The 23,357-nt window shown below is 39.9% G+C and overlaps 1 protein-coding gene across 3 annotated transcripts in view; it reads left to right on the plus strand.

Annotated features, from left to right (window-relative positions):
• PAPSS2 (3'-phosphoadenosine 5'-phosphosulfate synthase 2) overlaps positions 1 to 23,357 on the plus strand; it is a 96,256-nt gene that overhangs the window by 66,056 nt on the left and 6,843 nt on the right. The window contains exons 1-10 of one of the 3 annotated variants that reach the window (XM_042457222.1): positions 2,669 to 2,707; positions 3,023 to 3,137; positions 5,599 to 5,834; positions 8,760 to 8,898; positions 10,208 to 10,326; positions 10,570 to 10,683; positions 17,018 to 17,129; positions 18,585 to 18,611; positions 22,107 to 22,312; positions 22,866 to 23,001. In XM_042457222.1, coding sequence (XP_042313156.1) covers positions 2,684 to 2,707; positions 3,023 to 3,137; positions 5,599 to 5,834; positions 8,760 to 8,898; positions 10,208 to 10,326; positions 10,570 to 10,683; positions 17,018 to 17,129; positions 18,585 to 18,611; positions 22,107 to 22,312; positions 22,866 to 23,001 — 1,228 coding nt within the window. In that variant the 5' untranslated portion in view covers positions 2,669 to 2,683. Of the gene's footprint in view, positions 1 to 2,668; positions 2,708 to 3,022; positions 3,138 to 5,598; positions 5,835 to 8,759; positions 8,899 to 10,207; positions 10,327 to 10,569; positions 10,684 to 17,017; positions 17,130 to 18,584; positions 18,612 to 22,106; positions 22,313 to 22,865; positions 23,002 to 23,357 lie in introns of those variants that run through there. The other 2 variants (XM_042457221.1, XM_042457223.1) reach the window with 2 other exon arrangements.

Genomic DNA, 23,357 nt, shown 5'->3' on the forward strand with positions numbered 1-23,357 from the left:
TTTTAAAATTCTGAACCAATTATGGGTTTTGGCAGTGTTGGCTGGTGAAAAACAAAACCTTATATAAAGCCCTCACCCTTGTTCAACCCATGCAGTTTTGAAAATAGATTTACAGCCCTGGATTACAGTGTCTGTGTCAGTTAAATTTTTCAGATTGCTTTGAAGCAATGAAGAAGTGGTGTGGACTCATTCAGCACAAATGTCACAGAGAGAGCTCTTTCTTTAAGACCGATTCAACTAAACATGAAAAAAGAATAGGCCAAAAGGGATGTCGGGCTTGTGCTGAAATTTCCTGGAAGAATTCTAGTAATATGCACAGTTAAACATTCCTTGAAAATCTGCAGGCTCTTGAAAGGCAAACCTCTTAGAAGCATAAGCAAGGATGAGAAGTGTGTTTTGGTTGAATTTTATTAAAGATTCAGCAGCTGATACAGAAGAGATACAAAGACTGTGAACTGTGAAGTTTTTCATTCAAATCTCTCTTTATGATAAACTCCTACTTGGCAAAAGCAAAACTCAGTCCCTGAAGCTGAAATATGGGAATAAAAAGAATGACTCATTTTCTTCTGGATTTTAAATGATACTACTTTTTAATTCATTGTAAGCTGCTTTGAGTCTCAAACTGGGGGAAAGGTGGGATATAATGAATATAATAATCATAATAATCATAATACTTTTAAAAATAAGTTTCAAAAGTAGTTACTTGTTGTCTTTAAAAAAATCCAAGATTTTTTAAAAAAATATGTATTTAGTTAGATTCAAAAGAAGGAAAGGTTTTCATTTCATAGGTCTTCTTCCCCTGCTTGGGTTTTCTTCTCTAATGAAATTGCAAGTTTACACTGCAGTCCTTTCATATCTGCAAATCTGTTTATGAAGAAGCATCTTTGCCTGCTACTTCATTAGACAGGCTGCAGTACTAACACCCAAGTAAATGCTCTTGAAATGGAGTGGGCCTGCTCATAAATAACCCCTCTACCACTTTTTCCACTTCCACCCACAATGGCCAGTGCACCCTCTGATGCTTGTAGGCATTGGGAAGAATTGTTTGCTGGGACATTTCTGCTAATTTAAACCAGTGCCAGCTTTACTGCCACTAAGATGACCATCTGAAAATATATTTATAATAGCTGCGTGGAGAAAGAGTATTCATAAACTGAACTGCTGACTTCTTTTTCATGTGGATGGCTTAGTTGCAACAAAACTTAAAAGTGGAGGTTTTTTGAGAGACACTGTTGCAATAGCAATAGCAATAGCAAGTACCACTTATCAGTGCACTTCAGTACTTCCTGAGTGATTTACAATGTGTAAGCGAATTGCCCCCCAACAAGCTGGATACTCATTTTAGTGACCTATGGAAGGATGCAAGGCTGGGTGGACCCTGGAGACTTGCCTGGGATAGAATTCACAACCTTGTGGTTGTGAATGGCTGTAGTTCTGGCATTTAACCACTGAGTCAATGTGGGTTGCACCAGCTGATATAAGACAATATAAGGGGTTAGTAACTACTAGCAGGGGCAAAATGACAGCATTGTATCTCCCTTTCCTCTGCTTGTATCTTGATCTCAGCCTAAATCCGTCTCTTAAATGTTGCTATGACAGTCAGGGATTACATCTTTATGGAAAAAGCAGGTAAGGAGACTTTTTCTGTCTGCCTTTCTCTCTCATCAACTAGAATCCAGGATCATCCAATGACGATTCATGGTATAAGAATCAAGAGAGATAAAGGGAAATATTTCTTCACATAAGACACGGCTAAACAATGGAATTTGGTAGCACAACTTTGGAAGAGTTTTAACAAATTCATGGAGAATACGGCTATCAGTGGCTCCTATTTATAATCACTGTAGTGGTTTGAGCATTGAACTATGACTCTGGAGACCAGTGTTTGATTGCCCACTCAGCCATGGAAACCCACTGAATGGCCTTGGTTAAGTCACAACTTTCAGACTGCATCCACACTGCAGAAACGATCCAGTTTGACACCATTTTAACTGCCATGGCTCCATGCTGTGGAATTCTGGGAATTGTAGTTTCTTCTGGCACCAGAGGTCTCTGATAGAGAAGACTAAGGGCCAAAACAGATGGCTCTAAAGAGGCAGTGTGACACCACCCCTTTGGGCCGCGGAAACCTCACACTGCAGCCCCAGTCCAGCTATTTGCCAATCAAAACGAGGCGGCAAAATGCCACTCCTTTTTGAGCCAGCAAAAGGGTGTCCTTTTAACTGCCACCGCAAGTTTGCAGCCCTTTTGCGACGTGTGACACATAATTGCCACACCACTGGAGCATTACAACTGATGCATCTGCTTGGGGGTGGCATCAGGATGAAGGTCATCTAAACTACACACTGCTATGCCGCCCCCAAGCCAGTGCTTACTACTGATCTGTTTGGGACCTATATGTCTCACAAAATGATACGTCCCATAATTCCATAGCATTGAGCCATGGCAGTTAAAGTGGTGTCAGACTGGATTATTTCTGCAATGCAGATGCAGCCTCAGCCCCAGAAAACCCCATGTTAGGTTAGTCTTAGGGTTGCCATAAGCCAGAAGCAACTTGAAGGCACACAACAACATACATTACCTTTGGTATCAGTGTGTCTTTCAGTATCCATTGCTGGGGAATATGGACAGCAGAATGTGGTTGCAGAATGTTGGACTAACTATGCCTTTGATCTGATTCAACATGGCTGTCCTTTCGTTCTTAACTGTGAGTGAACCAGCCAGATTGTGATACTAGCCTGTGACTCTCCTAAACAACTTTGTACTCCTTTGCAGAAGGTTCTTTATGGTTCTTTAATGTTGTAATGCTGAAACAGGATATGTTATACTGTAAAGTTTTTCCTAGGGAAATATTTCTAGACTCGAATAAAGTAGAATAGAACGCTTTGAGTATTATTAATTTTTTGAAAATTAATGTGCTTATTGTTGCTGCTGCTGTTTTATTATATATTCAAACTGTTGTTTTTAATTATCTTGTCACAGTAACAATTGTTTTGTGTTCTTTTTATCTCTGTGTGCTTAGAATCTCCATAGGTCTACCAATGTGGTATACCAAGCTCATCATGTTAGCAGAAGTAAGAGAGGACAAGTTGTGGGTACAAGAGGCGGATTTCGTGGCTGTACAGTATGGCTAACAGGTATTATATTCCTGATTAACTCAGCAAATAAACACATAGAGAAAATCATTTGTTTCTAGTAAATGCTATTAAGTCTTAGCTCAGGAATGGGAATCATGTGCTCCTCTAGATGTTGTTGGATCACAAGTCCCAGCAGCTGTACCTAGTACAGCCATGATAAGGAATGTTGGAAGGTGCAGTCCAATAACATCCTGGAATAGCACACAGTTCCCACTACTGCATCAGATGAACTGAAAAATACAAATATATGTCTTAATAAAAAGGTGTGTAACAGGATCCATTATGTTTAGTCACATATAATGTATAAAGACATTATTATTAGTAAGGGCCCAGTGAAGCATGACCATGGGATGAATATTTTAAAATCCTTTCAAATATGTGATGCAAGTACTTCCTATTGTATTTCCAGTATGACTAATGTTTTGAAAACTTTATTGTCTACATCTGAGTGTAATGATATACAGTGGGCCTTCCACATTTACTGGGGTTAGGGATTCAGGTCCCCAGTGAAAATGGAAAAAATGCAAATAAAAATCTAACTTTTTTTTTACCTGAGAGAACAAACAAGCTTCATTTATATACCGCTTCATACTGTCTAAGCAGTTTACAACTGTAAGCTAACTTACCCCCAACAATCAGGGTACTCATTTTAGTGACTTCGGAAGGATGCAAGCCTGAGTCAAGCTTGAGCCCTTTTGATGATCTTGAACTCGCAACCTTATGGTTTTGAGTGAGTGGCTGCAGTACATGCATTTAACCACTGCACCACCAAGGCTCCTGGTGAAAGAACACCTTTCTGGGAATCTGTGGGTCCTCCAGTGCAATTCTGTGGTCAACATCTGCTGGAGTTTGACCATAGAATCACACTGGAGGACCTACAAATGTTTAGAAAAATGTTTTCTAGTGTGACTCTATGGTCTACGTCTGAAAGAGTTGCACTGGTGGACCTAGAGAGAACATATTAATCAAATCTACATATACTAAAATCTGCATAAATGAAAGCTGCATAAATGAAAGCCACAAATGTGGAAGGCCAACTGCACTATTGTGTAATTTTAGATAAATCAGATTTATTGGGTCCAGCATAGTTAGAGGAAGAGACTGAAAACTTCTGCTTTCATTTTAACTAAGTCTTTCTAAAACCTGGTAAATTGTGATTAGTCATATCTGTTAAAAAACTGTTTCAAATTATCCTGTGAAGCTGGCTTGTTTTAATAAACTATAGTTAGAAATACCTAGAGTTCAGGCATAATGCTAAATTCTTTTAAGTGAAAATGGTCTTGTCACGACCACATCAGAGAAAGACAGGGAAGTGCTGGAGCTCACAAGCCTGAAATTCATTTACACAATTAATTTACACAACAAAAGTTTAAGAAGTGGTAGGTGTGTCCATAACCATTTGTAATAAGCCACTGTTAGCATTAACCAGATGAACTGAAATGGACACTGATAATTTAGAAGTAACATAATAATTATTTGCATTATTAGCATCAATGAGGTGGAGGTCATCCACTTCTCTTTGTTTTTATCCACAAACAATAGCTAGAAAGCAGCTTTTAGTTTTAAATGAACCAGAATTTAAGAGCAAAGTTTGATGTTAGCTTGTTTGCACTAACTGAACTCAAAATAAACTACTGTTCTGACTTCAGAAATAGTGGGAAACTGTAGTTTATTCAAAACTAACTGAAAACAACAGAGGAGGAAATGGGAAGAAGGAGTCCACAAGATTAAAGTTCACTGTGGTTTGTTCTTGAACCTTAATCCATATCCAAACTTTGCTTTTGATTGACTTTGAAAGGCCCTAATCTAACATAAGAACAATGAGTGAGTGTATGTTGGAAGAAATTTGAATTTTGGACTAGTTTGCTAAATTTGGTTAGAACTTACAACCAAAGAGTTCTTATTGTTCATCTTTCATATAATAGAAGATCGTTATTTGTCCTTCTGATTGTGTAGTATAATTCTTTTAGCACTGAAAGGGCATCTTTGGCTTGGCTCACAGTCTCCATAGCAGAGCTTTCCCCCCCAGTTTATAGCCAAAAAGAAAAATAATAATAGCTGTATTGTTAAAAGCACTCTACTTTAGCCACCTTTTCACTGATGACTTAGATGTTGTTGATCATTCCCTAGCTCTGTGAATGAATAGCAGTGTCCAGAGTCAATGACTCCCATCCTTCGGTCCTCCAAATATTTTGGACTTGAAATCCCAGAGTCTTTGACAGTTGACAGTGCTTGCTGGGGCTTCTGGGTGGTGAAAACCAGAATACCTTGGAAGAGCAAAGGGTGAGACCCACTGTCAGAGATGGTAGTTGTTTGTTCACGAACACACCTGTGTTTGAGTGGAATAACTTGGTTATAAGGAATAACAATATGTATTAATTAAACTTCATTTATTTGTGAACGGCAGGGTGTTTACATGAAACATTGCAGATTTGTTTTATATGCTTCCTATGATTGACAGGTCTTTCTGGTGCTGGTAAGACAACCATTGGGTTTGCACTTGAAGAATACCTTGTGTCTCATGGCATTCCTTGCTACTCTCTTGATGGAGATAACATTCGTCATGGTCTCAACAAAAATCTAGGGTTCTCTGTTGATGATCGAGAAGAAAACATCCGCCGTATTGCTGAAGTTGCCAAGTTGTTTGCTGATGCTGGCCTTGTTTGCATAACTAGCTTCATTTCTCCCTATTCAAAGGTAACACTGACAAAAATAGTCTACTACAAAACTCCATATTTTCTATGCTTCTCAGCACCCCCAAATATGTTGTTGACAGATGCACATTTTAGGACAACATGCAGGTTTTTGTTGTTGTTGTTGTTGTTGAAATAACCTTTTTTTTTTTTTTTTGGAAGGCAGGGGATTAGTGCCAAATAAATTTCTTGTTTTCTTCAGTATAATAATGTTGTCAGAACAAACAATTATGAAAAACTGTAGAGATCTGTTTGTGTGTGTATTAGTATTATATTTATATTATTTTATATACACACACATACATATTTGCATCATTATTCACAGTGGAAGAGTCTGTTCATGCATAAGGAAGTGGAAGTATGTATTTATTTTGGGGTGTCTAGGATATGGTGATGTTTGGGTATTGGCCTGCCACTTGAAGTGTCGCAGAGTTTCCCCCACTTTTGGAAATGCTGATTAGGTCTGCACAGAAAAAAGAAACTTGCAGTGTTTGTTTATGCATATTTATAACCAGTCAATAAAGATAACATTCTAAGTTTAATGAACAAATGGAATAACCCTGCAGTATTTTGCTCAACCAGTGGACTGCAGCTTTGGCCTTGCTGCTCACTATGTCTGTGCTCATAAAACTCTGATTTAAACAGCAAAAACTTGTTTGATATGTACTAAACTTAGTAATATTTGTCCCGCAAAGATTTGAGTATGTCTGCTGATAACACTGTAATCACCACCTGCATCTTGTAAACATATTATCTAGTTATGCCCATGTAGTCAAATTAAGTTTGTTTTGCAGTGATCTTAATAAATAATAATAAATAAAATTTTTATTTATATCCCGCCCTTCCAATGATCAGGGCGGCTTACATCAAAAGTTAAAACAACAATCAATACAGACAAAGATTAAAATACCAATACAATACAAACAACCATTACAAAAAATAATAAACAAAAAGCCCCATAGCCCAACCTCTTGGCCACGGAAGAGGAGGGAGGCCCGCAGGATTTTTATTCGGGGAATGCCTGTTGAAACAGGAAGGTTTTTAGGTCCTTCCTGAATTGGGCCAGGGTGGTAGTCGAGCGGAGCTCAGTGGGCAGCGTATTCCAAAAGGCTGGGGCAGCCGTGGAGAATGTCCTCCGTGTAGTGGAGGCTAATCTAGCCCCAGGCACCTTCAGTAATTGCTGCCCAGACGTTCTGAGGGTGCGAGGCGGAATATATAGGGAGAGGCGGTCCTTTAGGTATCCTGGGCCCAAGCCATTTAGGGCTTTATAGGTAATCACCAACACCTTATATTGAGCTCGGAAGCAGATGGGCAGCCAATGGAGATCTTTCAAAACCGGTGTTATATGGCTGGTCCTGGGAGCACCAGTGACCAGCCGGGCTGCCATATTCTGCACCATTTGAAGCTTCCGAGTTTGGTATAAGGGTTGCCCCATGTAGAGTACATTGCAGAAATCCAGTCTCGAAGTTACCAGAGCATGTACAACAGTTTCTAGGTCCCTCTGGGCCAGGTATGGGCGTAGCTGGCGAATCAGCCGAAGCTGATAACAGGCGCTCTTGACCGTCGCATTCACCTGAGCTGTCAGGTGAAACGACGAGTCAAGAAGCACCCCCAGACTGCGCACGGAGTCCTTCACAGGGAGCGTGACCCCGTTCAGGACAGGTGGAATCACCGCCATTCCTGGACCAGGAGAACCTATCACTAGTACCTCCGTTTTCTCTGGATTCAATTTGAGTCGGTTTTCCCTCATCCAGCCCATTACTGACTCCAGACAGGCCACGAGAGGAGAGACGCCATCCCCAGTCACTGCATCAGTCGGAGACATAGAGAAAATGATTTGGGTGTCATCAGCGTACTGATAACCCCGCGCCCCATGTCTCCGGATGATCTCTCCCAGCGGTTTCATGTAAATGTTAAATAGCATGGGAGACAGAATGGCTCCTTGAGGGACCCCAGTTTTAAGGGGCCTCTCGTCAGAGCACACGTCTCCCAGCTGCACCATCTGGGACCTCCCAGAGAGGTAGGACCGGAACCACTGGAGCGCAGTGCCCCCGATTCCCACCTCTGCCAGGCGCCCCAGAAGGATACCATGGTCTATGGTATCGAAAGCCGCTGAGATGTCCAAGAGCACCAACAGGGACACGCTTCCCCTGTCAATGCCCAGACGGAGATCATCGACCAAGGCGACCATGGCCGTCTCAACCCCGTAACCCGCCCGGAAGTCAGTTTGAAATGGGTCCAGATAATCCGTTTCATCCAAGACCGCCTGAAGCTGGATCGCAACCGCCCTCTCGATCACCTTACCCAGAAATGGTAGCAGCGAAACAGGCCGATAATTATTATGTACCAGGGGGTCGAGGGAGGGCTTCTTTAAGATAGGTTTTACAATGGCCAATTTGAGTTGAGATGGAAATAGCCCATCCCTCAAAGATGTATTGACTATCCGGCGTAACAACAATGTTGCCGCCGGTCCCCCCTGGGCCGCTAACCACGAGGGACAGGGATCAAGAGAGCAGGTTGTTTTCCGAACACTTCCGAGGATCTTGTCCACATCCTCTTTGAATGTCTTCCGAGGATCTTGTCCACATCTTTGAATGTCAAGTCTATGTGTGTGGTCTTGAACTATTTGACCACATCTTGGACAATAACTTGGACAATGGAAATGAATTGTCTGTGCCCTTTCAGTGGCTAAAATAATTATATTGCAGAATCAGAAGGGCAAATAACCATCTACTATTATATGATAAATGAACAATAAGAATGAGAGTTGAATCACTTTGATATTATTCATCATGACTGGGAGAGTGCCATTGAATTCATGTGCTTCCCATAGGCATCTAGTTGGCCCTGTGGAAGTAGAACGTTGAACAAGGTAGGCCTTTGATCCAGCATGGACTTTCTTGTGTTCATACTTCTTTCCTTTATACAGGATCGCCAGAATGCACGTAAGATTCATGAAGTTGCTGGACTCCCTTTCTTTGAAATCTTTGTAGATGCGCCTCTGAATATCTGTGAGAGCAGAGATGTGAAAGGCCTTTACAGAAAAGCACGAGCTGGAGAAATTAAAGGTATGACAATTCTATGACTATGCATCATTGCTGCCACATCTCCACCCCTCTCCCTGAAGTCTCTAAGCACCAGGCTGTTTTTGACTGAACCCTGAATGAAATTAACCAGTATGTTATTAGACAATTTGTTTGTGTATTCTTGCATGGTAAGGGGTTGGACTGGATGCCCTTGTGGACTCTTACATTCTTTGAATTTGCTGGAAGAGGCTCAGAGGCCTACCATGGTTGGGCCCTGGGCTAACTGTGCAAATGTGTCTAGCACAGCTGCAATGCCACAGTGAGAGAGGAATCCAGTCTTTAGGCTGAAGCCTAGTCAGCTAAAGAAGGCATGAACAGAGGAAGCTGCCTTATGCCAAGTCAGCACCAGCTGTCTGGACTTTCAGACAGGGTTCTTTCTCAGTCCTACCTGGTGATCCCTGGTAAATCTACAGCGCTATATAAATAAAGCATAATATTCCTAAGTGGCCTCCCATCCAAGTTCTAACTAGACTCATCCCTATTTAGTTTCCAAAATCAGCAAAAGCTGAATGTGGTCAAGTAGTATGGTATACAGATGTGCTATGCAAGGTAAAAAGGAAGATGATAGGGAAAAAATTAACTCGTCTGAAATATGGTGCTGGAGGAAAGTTCAACACATACCATGGATTGCTAAAAAAACAAAACAAATGGGTCCTAGAGCAAATCAAGCCTGAACTCTCTCTAGAAGCCAAGATGACTAAATTGAGACTGTTGTACTTTGGCCATATCATGAGGAAAGAAGGCTCACTAGAAAAGACAATAATACTTGGTAAGATAGAAGGCAGTAGGAAAAGGGGAAGACTACTTTTGAGATGGATAGATTCAATCAAAGACCTGAACAGGACTGTTGATGATAAAGTAACTTGGAGGTCTCTCATTCATAAGTTTGACATCGACTTGACAGAAGTTAATAGCACATATAACAATGCAAAGGAAATATTTATTTGATTTAGATTCCACCTTTCTTCCCATGTTTGGGATTCTAGATAGCATCCTACTTAATTTAAAAGGTTCCAATAAAATGTGCTGCATATTAAAATGCAAATCTAGTTAATCATACTATAAAACAATTAAAAAAAATTAGAAACATCAGACCATTAGTAATAAGCAGTGAAATACACTATTTATCCATAGATTTATGCAGTTGATAGGAAGTCTTCAATAGTTGACACACAAGATACAAATGCCACTGCTAAGCATAGACATCCTGAAAGATAACATGTTCCTTTGCTCTTTTGTCCATTCGACAGTCATTTTCTTGCTTTAACTAAATTCATTTTAATTAAACTAGGATTCACTGGAATTGACTCAGAATATGAGAAACCAGAAGCACCTGAACTTGTATTGAAAACCAACATTGCTTCGGTGACTGAGTGCATCCTCAACATTGTGGAGCTCTTGCAAGAGCAGGTACCTTCCTTTGCTTTGAATATCTCACTTGGCTTAGAAAAATGTAACAGTTGACAAAGAGAAGCAAATAACCCTGTGGCATCTTTGAAGTAAGCTATAGGACACTAAAACTGCTGCTACCATTAATTTGGTAATCTTTGTGCTATGACAGGACTATCTGTTGTTTTCACATGAAAAATATGATGACCTTGTTTACCTTTTTTTGACCTTAGATGCTTTTATCTCTCTTTTATTCTGTATTAGAACATTGTTCCTCCTACTGCCATCAAAGATGTCCTTGAACTATTTGTGCCTGAAAATAAAGTAGAACAAGCTCGAGCTGAAGCCAATACATTGCCTTCTGTAAAGATTACTAAGGTAAGAGATGAAGTGCTTGAAGTATTATCATGTTAGTCTTCTATACAGAAACCACCAAACAATAAAGAATAATTTCTCTTGTACATTCTCCTCTACTTTTAAATCCAAGGATAATACTTTGGTTCATTTGCTATTCATACAAGGACCAGCTCCTCCTTGATAATGATGCTCTTTGGTTCAGGGGTGTTGAAAGTGTGACCCATGATTGTTTTGTGTCTTCCAATTGTTCTCACTCAAAATTTCAATTTTTAAAAAATGGAAAATGCCCCCTGTGATGAGTCATTTTATAATGCTTTGCCCTCTCTCTGGTTGTTTTAAGCCCAAGTGACTTCCAGTTCAGGAACAAAAGGCCTTTGAAGACCTAAAACATGTGGAGGACAAACATGGCAAATTTGTCCCATGTCCTTAGAAGGTTCAGAGGCTATATGACCAATTTTAAAAAAATCTTTCTAAGGATAACACATAGGGTGGTAGTGATAAATCTTTACCTGTCAGTAAGCTGACATCTTAGGGTCACCATAAATTGGAAACAACTTGAAGGTACACAACAACAAGTTAACAGTTCATTTTAAATTTTAAAAAATAGAGGGATGTATGGGGTATATGAAGCCCTTTGAGGTTTGATGAGGTGTCTGTATTCTTCAGGCTTTAGGTAGTTGCCAATCCCTGCTTTTTCTCTCACTTCTCAAGGAGAGAAATCTAGGACCAATCTCTATCTGTGTTCCTCTAGAGGTTGAAGAAGACACAGAGCTAGTTGCCCTCCCACTGAGAGCTTTGTTATATTTTATATAAGCACTGGATATCCTGACTCAACTAGCAAATTTTATTGGGCTGACTTTTTCTAATAAGACCTTTTAAAAACATTCCCAGAGTAGATTTTTACTGGCTTCTTTTAACAAGATCTAGGTTTTTAATAGTGCCCCTGTTTTATTACATTTCAAAGTGACCTTTGCAGGTTTTAATTATGTGAACCTATTATAACTTCACCTTGAACACCTAGTAAAAGGTGGCTAATAAATGTGGTAAACAAAAACATAAAAGAGCTCCATGGCACCTTAAAGATCAATACTTTTACTACTGCATAAACCTATGTAGGGCACGGTGTTCTTTGTCAGGTACAAGATTGGAGAGTAAGGGGCTAAACCGACAGCCCCTTTGGAGCGGCCTTCCACAGTCTCTTTCCTCAACAGATCAGGGCTGCGGCAACTACATGCTGTTACCCCAATCTGGCATTTTTCCAGCCCTAAAAAGAATGGCAAAATGCAGCTCTTTTTAGAGCCGGAAAATGGGTGCCATTGCCACCACCGCGGCACTTTCTGGTGGCTCCTTTTGGCATGTGTCATCTGGATGCAGTGCCAAAAGAGTACCATGATGCTGCCTGCCATGCAGTTGGGTGCATGGCATGACACCAGCATCAGGGCAGCGTTGGGGTGTGCATCGTGAGGACACCACACCCCCACCCTGCCCCAAGGCTGGCATTTAGTGCCAGTCTGTTGAGGCCCTAAGACATATAATTAGTTCTGGGCTAAATCTAGTGGCTAATCCAAACTAGAGAAGGCTTACTGAATCAATGAGAACTTAGTCAAGAGTAATGTGAATTCCAGCATGGACTATGACTCTTGAAACCAGTTCTGTCATGCCCTGCTTGTGCATGAACAGATCATGGACATGGACTCTGACTCGGATATTGAAGCAGTGGATCTACTGGGACCTGCTGCTGAACCAGAGCAAGAGGAGGTTCCAGAGCCACACATCTCAGAGACAGACCAGACTGCGGTACCAGCTTTGGCAAAGAGTCCTGCCAATTCAGATATAGAAGACCGCTTCCTAGCTTTGCTGAGTGAAGACAATAAAGAGAGGGCTTGAGGCTTTATCTCAGAGGATTTATAGGAAGCAGGAATTAATTACCGTATATACTCAACTATAAGTCAGCGTCATGTATAAGTCGAGGGCAAGTTTTGGCACCAAAATTATGGATTTTGATATGACCTTGGATAAGTCAAGGTTAACACTTTGGGGCATGTAACAAAGCAAAATTTCCAGGAGAAAAGCAAAGGAAAACCATGCCAAAGAACTTTAAAAAGTTCAGCAGGCATAACTGCTTGCGGTCACACTAAAGACATGATTGATGAAAGAGTAGAGGGTGGGTCAGTTCTTCCAGGACAGATTATGCTCTTGCCTTTCACCAGAGATGGCTCTTCTTTTTATAAGAGTTAAAGTACAGTATTTACATTGCCCTGTGGATAAGTAAACTCAGGTTTTTGGAGTCAATTTTTTGACTAAAATTTCTAGACTATACGTGAGTATTACAGTAAGCAGCAGTAAGCTGTGTTCAGCTGCCTGTCTATAAATTCCCAGCCATGCCCTCCAGGAGTTGCTGGAGATTATCTGACCTAGCTGGCTCTGTGCTGTGTTTCTGAACTCTATGCAAGACCTGGAGTGTGTTTGTTGACCCTGGATGCCACTTACCTGACTTGGACATTGATGAACTCTGGGATTTAAGATTTGTATTTACTAAAGTAAAGTAAGTGCTGGACTGTAAGCTACTCTGTGACCGGGGCTGCTCGTTAGCTGTCGGCTATCAACTGTGTAGCAATCAGCCTTTGGCTGGTTGCCTGGACAAGGTTTGGGAACAGATTCTCTGCTCAGCCATGGAAACCCACTGCGTGATTCTCAGCCCCAGAAACCCCTGTGTTAGGTTTGTCTTAGGGTTACCATAAGTTGGAAATGACTTGAAGGCACACAACAATAACAATGTGAATTCTAGTGGTTTAGTGGTTATTGTTAGTTTAGACAAACAATTGAATTCAGAGCTTTGTTGTAGATAATGCCCCATATTTCTTGTCTTCTGTGTACTCGGCAACAAATAATTTGAGAATTGGGTTCTCATACTCTTGAACATTTCACAGACGAAAACTAGGGCATTTGTAGTCAAGCAACATCTGAGTGTGGTTGAATTAGCAAACATGATTAATGATTAAGGAACACACAAACAAAGATGGTGTCTGCACAGGCCAGGATACTCCAGGAGCAGGTTGGAGTATCTTGGCCTCAAAGTTGCCCCAAACTTCTCCCATTACTTGAGGCCCTGCTCTGTTGTGACATCAGGTGGCTCTTCACACACACATCCTGCTCTGCTGCCTGGTGCTGATGCTGCTACCATGCATGCCTCGCTCTGAGGTCAGCACAAAGTGTCCAGCCTTGATCAACTCATGGTGACCTCAGAATGAGTGACATGTCACCTCAGAATGAGTGGGAAAGACTGAAAATAAATGAAAAATGTGGTGGTTAATATGTTTATGAAAAAATAACAGGCAGGCTTTCAATATAATATAATCATGGGATGGCTTTTATATGGAGTGTTTATTATATGGGGTGGGTGTTGTAGTTTTTAATGTATATGATTTATATTGTTTTTATTTGATGTTTTTAATTGTTTTTATGGTAATATGTTTACAATGTTTTTTATCCGTGAGCTGCCTTGGATCCCTTTTTCGGAGAAAAGCAGCATAAAAATGAAATAAATAAATAAATAAATAATAACACTTCTTGCAAATCATCCAAACTGAAAATAAATAAACTCAACATGTTTAGTTTTAGCATAGTATTAAACTACTTAATAAATAGTGTTAGTAGTTTGATTGAAAACACACTATTTGTGACTGATCCTCAGTCTACAAATGCTTAAAAGTGCTTTGCAGGCTTTTCTGTTAGCCAGCGTTCCTTATATAATCAGAGTTTCATTGTCTTCCAAGTTTTGATTCATTAGTCCAGAATTCCTTTTCTGTGAGGCACCCTCGCCTTGACACACAGTGACCTCAAGCAGTTTCTAGTGAGAGCCAGAGTGCTGAATAATCTCTCTGCTTCATTTACAGGCAAAAGATATGCAGAACTACTCAAACACTTCAGGAATAAGTTTTAAATGTTACATTCATGAATTTTACATTATTGTTTAACCCATGGTTTCCCAACCAGCATTCCCTGGTCTCTGCTCCATAGTGATGCTGGGCAGCTATCTACACATGCATCCTTGCTGTGTTACCTGATGCTGTCCCTTCTGGGACTGAAAATGAGGCACCCAGCATCAGTCACATAGCTGGGCTCCTTGTTGTGACCTCAGTGATGTGCAGCGCAAGGCAATGCAAAAGGACACTGTGTAAACAGCCATCTGGCATCACTCTGAAATGCTCTGAATTTTCTTGAAAGATTCAGAGCAAATTATAAGATTTTTAAAAATCATTTTAATACAGGTATGTCCTGGATTTGCTATAAAACTGCCCTTCCCATGTGAAGCTAACATTGTGAAGATAAAGCGATGCAACGGCAGGGGGAAACTGATTCGTTTGGCCCATGTAGACATACCCGTAGATTCAAGGAAATGTAGTTTGACAGGGAGTTAATGCCTGACATCAGTATTAGAAATTTTTTCTGATGACACATGTTGCCACCTACTGGCTTATATTGGCAGATGTAGTCGCTTACCATTACACCAACTATCTTAGGGCCCTTTCTCACTACAGAATTATAACACACTATAATTCCACTTTAGCTTCATCCTATGGAATCATGGGTTTTGTAGTTTGGAGAGACACTGGCATCTTCTGGCTGAGAATACTAGATATCCCTCATTCAACTGCAAACCTCAGGATTTCATAGGATGGAACCACAGCAGTTAAAAGTAGAATAATAGTGCTACAAGTATGTAGTGGGTAAGAAACCTTTGAAATGATGTGAGCTCTTATAAGTCCCTCCTCTACTTCCTATAGAAATAATACTAGCTCAGGCTGAATATCTAATGTCATAAGGCAGTTGCGATCAATGCACATTAATGAATTCAAGGCCATGCTAATAGATTGCTGGATAAATGTCAGGAGTACAATTAATTTGTACATTCAAAAATGTAAATAAAAGCCAGGGCTGGATAAAGCAGCCTCAGGATGCAAAAAGCAGGTAGGGCAAATGTCCTACCTGGCTCAGACTCAATAAAGAGTACACTCAGTGGTTCTCCAGAACTCCTTGTCAGCCTGGTGAGGGACTCAAAAAGCTGAAGTCCAAAACATCTGGAAAGCCAAAATGCTCTGAATTACTGAATCCTCTCAGTAATGGTGTCTCCCAAGTGTACCTTTTATTTATTACTGTATCATGAAGTGACTGCTATTCACTCCTATTAAGAAAAGTGAATAATTAGACTTGAGGTATAATACTGCACACTGTTTATGACACTATGTGTGATCTGACTCTACATCAAAATGGACTCCCTGGGGACATTTGTTTCTATATGCTGAGCTCCTGATGTGGGTTTTCTATTATTATTATCGTTATTATTATTTCCACCCTTCTCCCAATAACAGGACTCAAAGTGGCTTCAGTTTAAAAAATAACAGCTAAAACATGGGGTGTAAAAGTTTTAAAAGCATTAAGCCATCAGTCGAATTAAAACACTACTTTTAAGACTTCAGCTTAAAAACAATTAAAACACATGAAATACGTATTAAAAATAAGCACACCTAAATGCATGCCCCTTTACCCTGGTCAATTAAAGCTCAAGGCCTGTTTAAACAGGCAGGTCTTGTCTGCTGGTGAAAAGACATGAGAGAAGATGCAAACCAAACTTCGCTCAGGAGGGAGTTCCAAAGTCTAGGAGCAACCACTGAGAAGGCCCTCACCTGTGTCTCCACCAGATTATTATTATTATTATTAACCTTTATTTATGAAGCGCTGTAAATTTACACAGCGCTGTACATGCAATCTTTTTAGTTAGACGGTTCCCTGCCCTCAGGCTATAAGCCTGGGAGGGTGATGGGATGGAGAAAGCCCCTTCCCCTGATGGTCCTTAAGACTTGGGCAGGCACATATAGAGACATATAGGCTTTCAGATAGTATGGACCTAAGTTATATAGGTCTTTATAGGCCAAAACAGCACTTTGAATTGTGCCCAGAAATGGACCAGAACTGCTCCCTATAAGCAGTCCCACTCAACAGTCCAAACCCCCCACACACACCGTGATTGTCAACATTTGGCTAGTAAATAATAGGTGTCTATGATGATTTATGTCTTTTATGTAAGGGATACATTATACTTTTTAGTAACTGCCTACATTATATCTATAATAATTTAGTCACTGGAATGTAGCTGGCTTTATTTAAAAGTGTATGTGTGCATGCATGCATGCCTGTCTGTCTCTCTTTTGTCTGTAGATTTTAGGCTTAGAAAATTGGGGATACTTGCTGGTATTTAATAAGTAAATGATTTGCAAACTATTGCTTTTAATTCTTGCTTACTCTCATCTGTAAATATATCATGTGCTGCCCTCTGTTTGTTTGTTTTTTCCAGTTGGATCTACAGTGGGTTCAAGTCTTGAGTGAAGGTTGGGCCACACCACTCAAAGGGTTTATGCGGGAGAAAGAATTCTTGCAAGTTATCCATTTTGGGACATTGCTTGATGGTATGATTTGCTGGTTCCTACACTCAGTGGTCCTTAGAACTTTTGTTTGCCTATGTGCACCATTTAAAAAAATCTTTTGAAGAAATAGACATATGACACGTACATATTGAGATGAATGGAGCACAGTTCCATTATTTTATTGTGTAATAATATCAGTGTTGATAATAAATAAGAAAAATGGGCTGATTGCAATAAAATATATTCATATTAATGCCAGTATATGCTCGGGTGAGTTGATAAACCCTTGCCTAAAGGCCAGAGTAAACTATGTAAGCTGAAGATGTCATTTAGCCTTTCTTTTTGAGGGAGCAGCTCAGACATCAGATATATTCTGCTTGAAGTAAAAGAGAAGAAAAGACCTAATGGAGTTCCCCTCCCCCAGTTTTGTCCCAGGTTGTAAGTGTTCAGGTTTTAAAAGGCTGCTTATGGTTTAGGGAGCAGAGGGTTGGACTAGATCAGGAATGGATATGCTGGGGGCCTGCAGCTATATGTCCTCTCCAACTGTTTTAGTGACCCTTGATGTCTTCTGATTCCCTGGACTTCATGCTAAAGAGGATGAATTGCCACTCCTGGAAGCCTCCAGGAATGGCAGTTCACCATTTAAATAGGTTTCAGGTCCCTCATGGACTGTTTAACAGGAAAAAAATGTTTACTTTTGTTGTGGACATATTGGGCAGCCTTTATGGCTCCCAGATGATCCCAGGGACCTGCTGCAGTTGCTACCCTTGAACTAGGAAGAACTGAATTCTAATCTCCACTTCATTAGTTAACCTTGAAGCACCTACTGAGCGTAACCCAATGGACATTTATCACACTCAGCAGATTCAGAGATAATACAATACCTTTTTTTTAACAGATGGAATTAGTTGAAGAGGCTTTTCACTTCCCATTGAGTATGCTCAATTCTTTTATATCCAGTATTACCTCTTGTCCAACAATCTGTGCAGATTTTTGTTTAAAAATACATAGCATGCAAAATATGTTTACTAGAGATGAAAGTGGAACAAGTATAATGCAGAGGAACCGTGATCCCTCTTTCATTCTCCTTCAGTTCTCTGAATAAGCATCTCTTTCAAACCAAGGCCTTTTGTAGATACTATGAATGATCTTTCAGCTTTACCTGCCTTATAGGGTTGTTTTGATGACAAAATGGGAAAGCCCATTTTTATGCATTCATACGCAACTATATTCATCAGCAAGACAACATCTAGCCAGTTTCAGTGGGTCCTTTTGATGCAGATCGATATGCACATCCATAACCATGTTAGAGCATGTATGGGGTGCCTTCTTCCACATGTAGATCACTCTTGTTGTCTTACTCACTGTGAATGTTATTATGAAGGAAGAATATGTTTTGAACTGTAGCACCAGATTAATATTACAGAGGCAATGGAGTGGGGGATGGGGTGGAGGGGGGTTAAAATGTGGTTTATAATTGTCTTTATATTTTGCCAGGAAGGGGTAGAGTTGATACCAAGCTTGGTATGTATGCAGCAGTTTTTTTGTTGTTGTTAGAAAATATGTTATTGAAATGAAATGTTGATGCAGAAGAGTGAAATCAGTAGGAGTATATTCATGATTCAACCAGTTAACACTCATAACATCAGGTTTCTCTTCTGTTTTTTAGTGTCTAGGGAAAAACAACAACTCTTAATCAAGTTCAGTCCTGATTGCACTGAAGATTCCAGCAAAACTCTTTCTAATTTTTGTGGCTCAGACTTGCACCCACAATTATACACATCCTTGTTCTAAGTCATCCCCCTCTCTGTATTGGTTGTGCACAGTTTGTTAACCACAGAACCCTGAACAGCTCAGAAGCTGTATAATGTAGCCTGCTGCTTGCCATTTGACCACTGTTCCTTTCGTCTTGGAGGGCTGCCATCACTGGCTTGGTGGAGGTAGTCTGCCTTAGATTTTGTGTGCCACAAACAGGGAAGCTCCTCTTTGTGCTATAAATGAAAACAGGAGGAGAATTTATTAGATTTCAAGTGTTAATCCTCATGAAGTAGAATTTAACAATCCTTGGGTTGTATGAGTCTTTGTTATGGGGCCTTTTTTCATATTATTGCTTGGGACAAAAATGTACCCCAGCAACATAAACCAATTGATTTTCCAGGACATTAGTTTTTTCTCAGCTTTGTATTTCCTATTGCGTGGGTGGGTGGGTGGGTGGGCTTCTGTACATAGCAAGTGGCAGAAATTGGGAGACATTGTTTACACCTTGGCAGGTGACCATGTCATAGAATACCTGCATTGTAAGTTTGCAATAAAATGTGACCCTTGTTTGTTAAAAGGCCTTGTTCTAGTATGTGAGGGTTAATATTCTTAACTGGTTTTACAAACTGAACTTTGACTGTTTGATAAGGCCATGTCATTGACAGATGGAGATGTGTACAGTTGGCCCTCCATATCCACGGATTCCTTGTCCATGGATTCAACCATCCATCGCTTCAAAATATTTTATGCATATATTCCAAAAAGCAAACTTTCATTTTGCCATTTTTTATGAGGGACAACATTTTGCTACACCATTGTATTTAATGGGACATGAGTATTGATGGATTTTGGTATCTATAGGTGGTCTTGGAACCAAACCCCAGCAGATACCAAGGGTGCACTGTCCATTGGGAGAGAGCCTGATTAGAAGAGTGAAACTGGTTGAATGATTGTATGAATATACTACTTTTAAAAAGTTCCTGATCATGCATGGATTTTATATGGATGAGCTGTAGGCACATAATGTAATATTAAAATATAAATTAAAGCCTGGAGAATTTTTATAGTGGCTTGGATTCCATAAGAGGAAAGTCTCTTAAGCTCACGAAAGGGATGTTTCCAGATTGAAAGAAAAACATTTTGCAAAGAAAGTGAACTGACATTCAGAGATGTTATTTCATTTCCATGTGATTCTGCACTATTTTGGTTTGGGTTCCCCTCTCTAGATTCCCTGGTTTGTATCTAGTTGTTAGTCTCAACTAGAAGAGACCCACTGAATCAATGGGTTTTACACAACTGTTCACTTACAAATTTCCATTGCTTTAGTTGGTCTGGTCTAGTTGGGCTATCAGTTAGATGCAGACCCACATCCCTTATTGTTTTTAATTTAAATGCATTATATGTGTGCAAATCAAATCCTTCTGTCCGGGGCACAAGTGCATTCACCATCACAAAGCAAGGCCATGGCTGGTGTGTAAAAAGATTTGGCTGGGGAGTGCTTCTGGCTAACCTTGGGAAAATACAGGTACTGTACTTAGATTCTTAAGTTTTGCTGTTTAATTTGAATTGTTTACTTTGGAACCAATAAGGCTTACCTTGCCTTGGTAAAATGGATACATCCTCAACACTACTATTTCTTTTGTACAATGCTTGGAGATTTACAGTGGCCATATTTGCAAAGGGCTGGCACATTCCTGTCACACATTATGATGCATACCATTTATGCCTCAACCATTAGCCCTTGCTTTGCACACATGGTAAAGGTTCTTAGCTTCATGAAGCAGTTTTGAGAAGTTATTCTTCTTTGGATCCAACCCATAGTCAAGATAATCAGATGATCAAAATCTTAAAGATAGTTAAAATAGTTACTATGATCATAGAATTCATAAAAATTGACTTTGAAATTGTCACAAAAATCATTTGTATTCAAAACTGAAAGCATACCTGGTTTCTAATTTGTGCACTGATTGGGTCTTATCAATGGAAAACTTTGGGGGGGGGGGGAAAAAAAGGGGTTTTTTTGTGCTTGGAAACAAAGAGTTGCTTTAAAAAAAAAAAAAAGCCAGCTGAAAAAATTGGGTAAGTTTACTTGGTTTGTATGGGGAAGGAAATGCCCCAAGGATATGTATTTTCTTTTTAAAAATTAATATTTGAACAACACAGGAACACACCCAAGTGTTAGGGCAAGACAATTAATATTAAGTGAAATAATTTTTCTACTGAACTACAATAGTACACTATATTAAACAATAGTGTGGTGACAGTTGAGACATTTATTGTATGACTGTTTAAGAAGGAAAGATGCTGTTATCTGAGAATAAGCTAAAAGACAATACTGTTGAGGGATGCCTTTTAAGAGACTTGTGAGAAAAGGGACAAGCATAGAAATGTACATGTCCATCTACTACCCAGCTGAGAATCCTTCTGGGCAGATAGGCACCATTCCTCATTCTTAAATAACCTTCACATTAGACTACTGCAATGTCCTATTTGTGGGGCTGCTGTTGAAGACTATTTGGAAACTGTAGTTATATCAAAATACAGTTACTAGACTATGGACTGTCACAGTTAATGTGAATGCATCTTGCCAGAGGGTAAACAACCATGCTTTCCAATCCCTTCTGCATCAGAATTCAAGAAGGTGGTGCTTAACCCTGGCATGTCTTGAGACACAGGTACCTGAAAGGATGCTGGCTATGTATATCTGCCTGCACACTTCAGTCGCCTTTGAAGGTCTTCTTAATGGTGTCCCCACCATTGCAGAAAGACTTCCAAAAGAAAATGGAAGCATATGAGGAATAGATTATTCATATACCTTGGTCCCAAACTGTGTGAAAGGGGTGAGTGGTTGAAGAAAAGACCTTTCCAATTACACCATTTGAAGAATGCTATTCCCAGGTAGAGTCCCTGCCCCTGTCTTTGGGCACCAGGCAAAGAGTTTTTTATTATTATTATTATTCCATAGTTTTGTGGACAGAGCTGCCTTTAATTTCTTCAGTTCATTTTTGTTTGTGTATTCAAGTTTTGTTTCAATTTGTGTATAAATCTAAAATGGGGGTTCTTTTATACTGGAGTGTACATTATTAATTAATCAATGGACACAATAACTAATAGTGAAGGCCTACCGCTGTTTGGAATACCTGATGTTGGGGACCTTCCTTTTTCAGTTCTCTCATATTATCCACTTAACCACCTTTTTCATAAATTATTTTTAAAAGAATGAAATATATGACATTTCTCTCTCTCTTTTTAAAAAACCAGATGGTGTTATCAACCTGAGCATTCCTATCGTACTTCCGATATCTTCAGAGGACAAGAAACGTCTGGAGGGTTGCAGTGCATTTACCCTGGAATACAACGGGCGGAGGGTGGCAATACTGAGAAATCCAGAGTTTTTTGAGCACAGGAAGGAAGAACGTTGTGCACGTATTTGGGGGACCACATGTGCAAACCATCCACATGTAAAAGTAGGTGAACCCAGAATAAGTAAATCCATTTTTGGTCCATGTGTGTGCCAATATACAGAGATAAATCCATGTGCCTATTGAAAAAATATATTCTCTGTTCTGTTTATGTCTGGATTCCTACTTTCTTAAGGTGGCTATGAACACAACATGAAGCTGGGAAATGAACAGTGAAAAGTGATATTTTGTCCTTTGAATAATCTCTTCCCTAAATCGTCTGGTAGTTACATACTAAATGCTTCCTCACAAATAGCAGCAGATGGACCCAGACCACAGTTTGGCCATCACTGCTGTTACAGTTGGTTAGTCTCAGTAGTAAAATCCATAGAATCTCAGTAGAAGAATCTTTCTGGCTTTCCTCCTGCTTTTGATTGTGGTGGGGAAGCTGTAATCTTTCAGACAGTAGACTCTAGTCTTCATTAGCCCCAGTCAGCATAGTCAGTGTTCAGAGATCTGAGGGGAGTACAGCTTCCCACCTGTGCATCTTTTAGAGGCTGTACTTGCAATTACATTTAAGTTTCATTTCATTGTAAGTCATGGTGATGCACTTTGATAGATGGTGATGGAAAGCGGAGATTGGTTGGCTGGTGGAGACCTCTTTGTACTAGAGAGAATAAAATGGAATGACGGACTGGACCAGTACCGCTTGACACCCTTGGAGCTACGGCAGAAGTTTAAAGAAATGAATGCTGGTAAGTGTTCACTTTCGGGATATATAACGACCTTAATATAACTTTAATTAACCATTCAATAATATTGATCAAGAATCCCATTGCTCGTACTTGCTTAATTATCTTGACATAGAGTAAATGGTATTGCATTTCCTATAGGTCATGGATGGGCAACTGTAGTTGTTCCAATGTTGGACTGTACCTCCCATCAGCCCTAGCCAGTAGTGAGGAATGTCTGGGAGTTGCAGTCTAGAATCATCTGGAAGGCTCTAGTTGCCCACCTATGCCTGCTATGATCTTTGGAATAGCAGTATATAAATAAAACAAATTATTATTATTATTATTATTATTATTATTATTATTATTATTATTATTAT

Source organism: Sceloporus undulatus, chromosome 3, assembly GCF_019175285.1.
Source record: "Sceloporus undulatus isolate JIND9_A2432 ecotype Alabama chromosome 3, SceUnd_v1.1, whole genome shotgun sequence".
NCBI classification, from domain to species: domain Eukaryota; kingdom Metazoa; phylum Chordata; class Lepidosauria; order Squamata; family Phrynosomatidae; genus Sceloporus; species Sceloporus undulatus.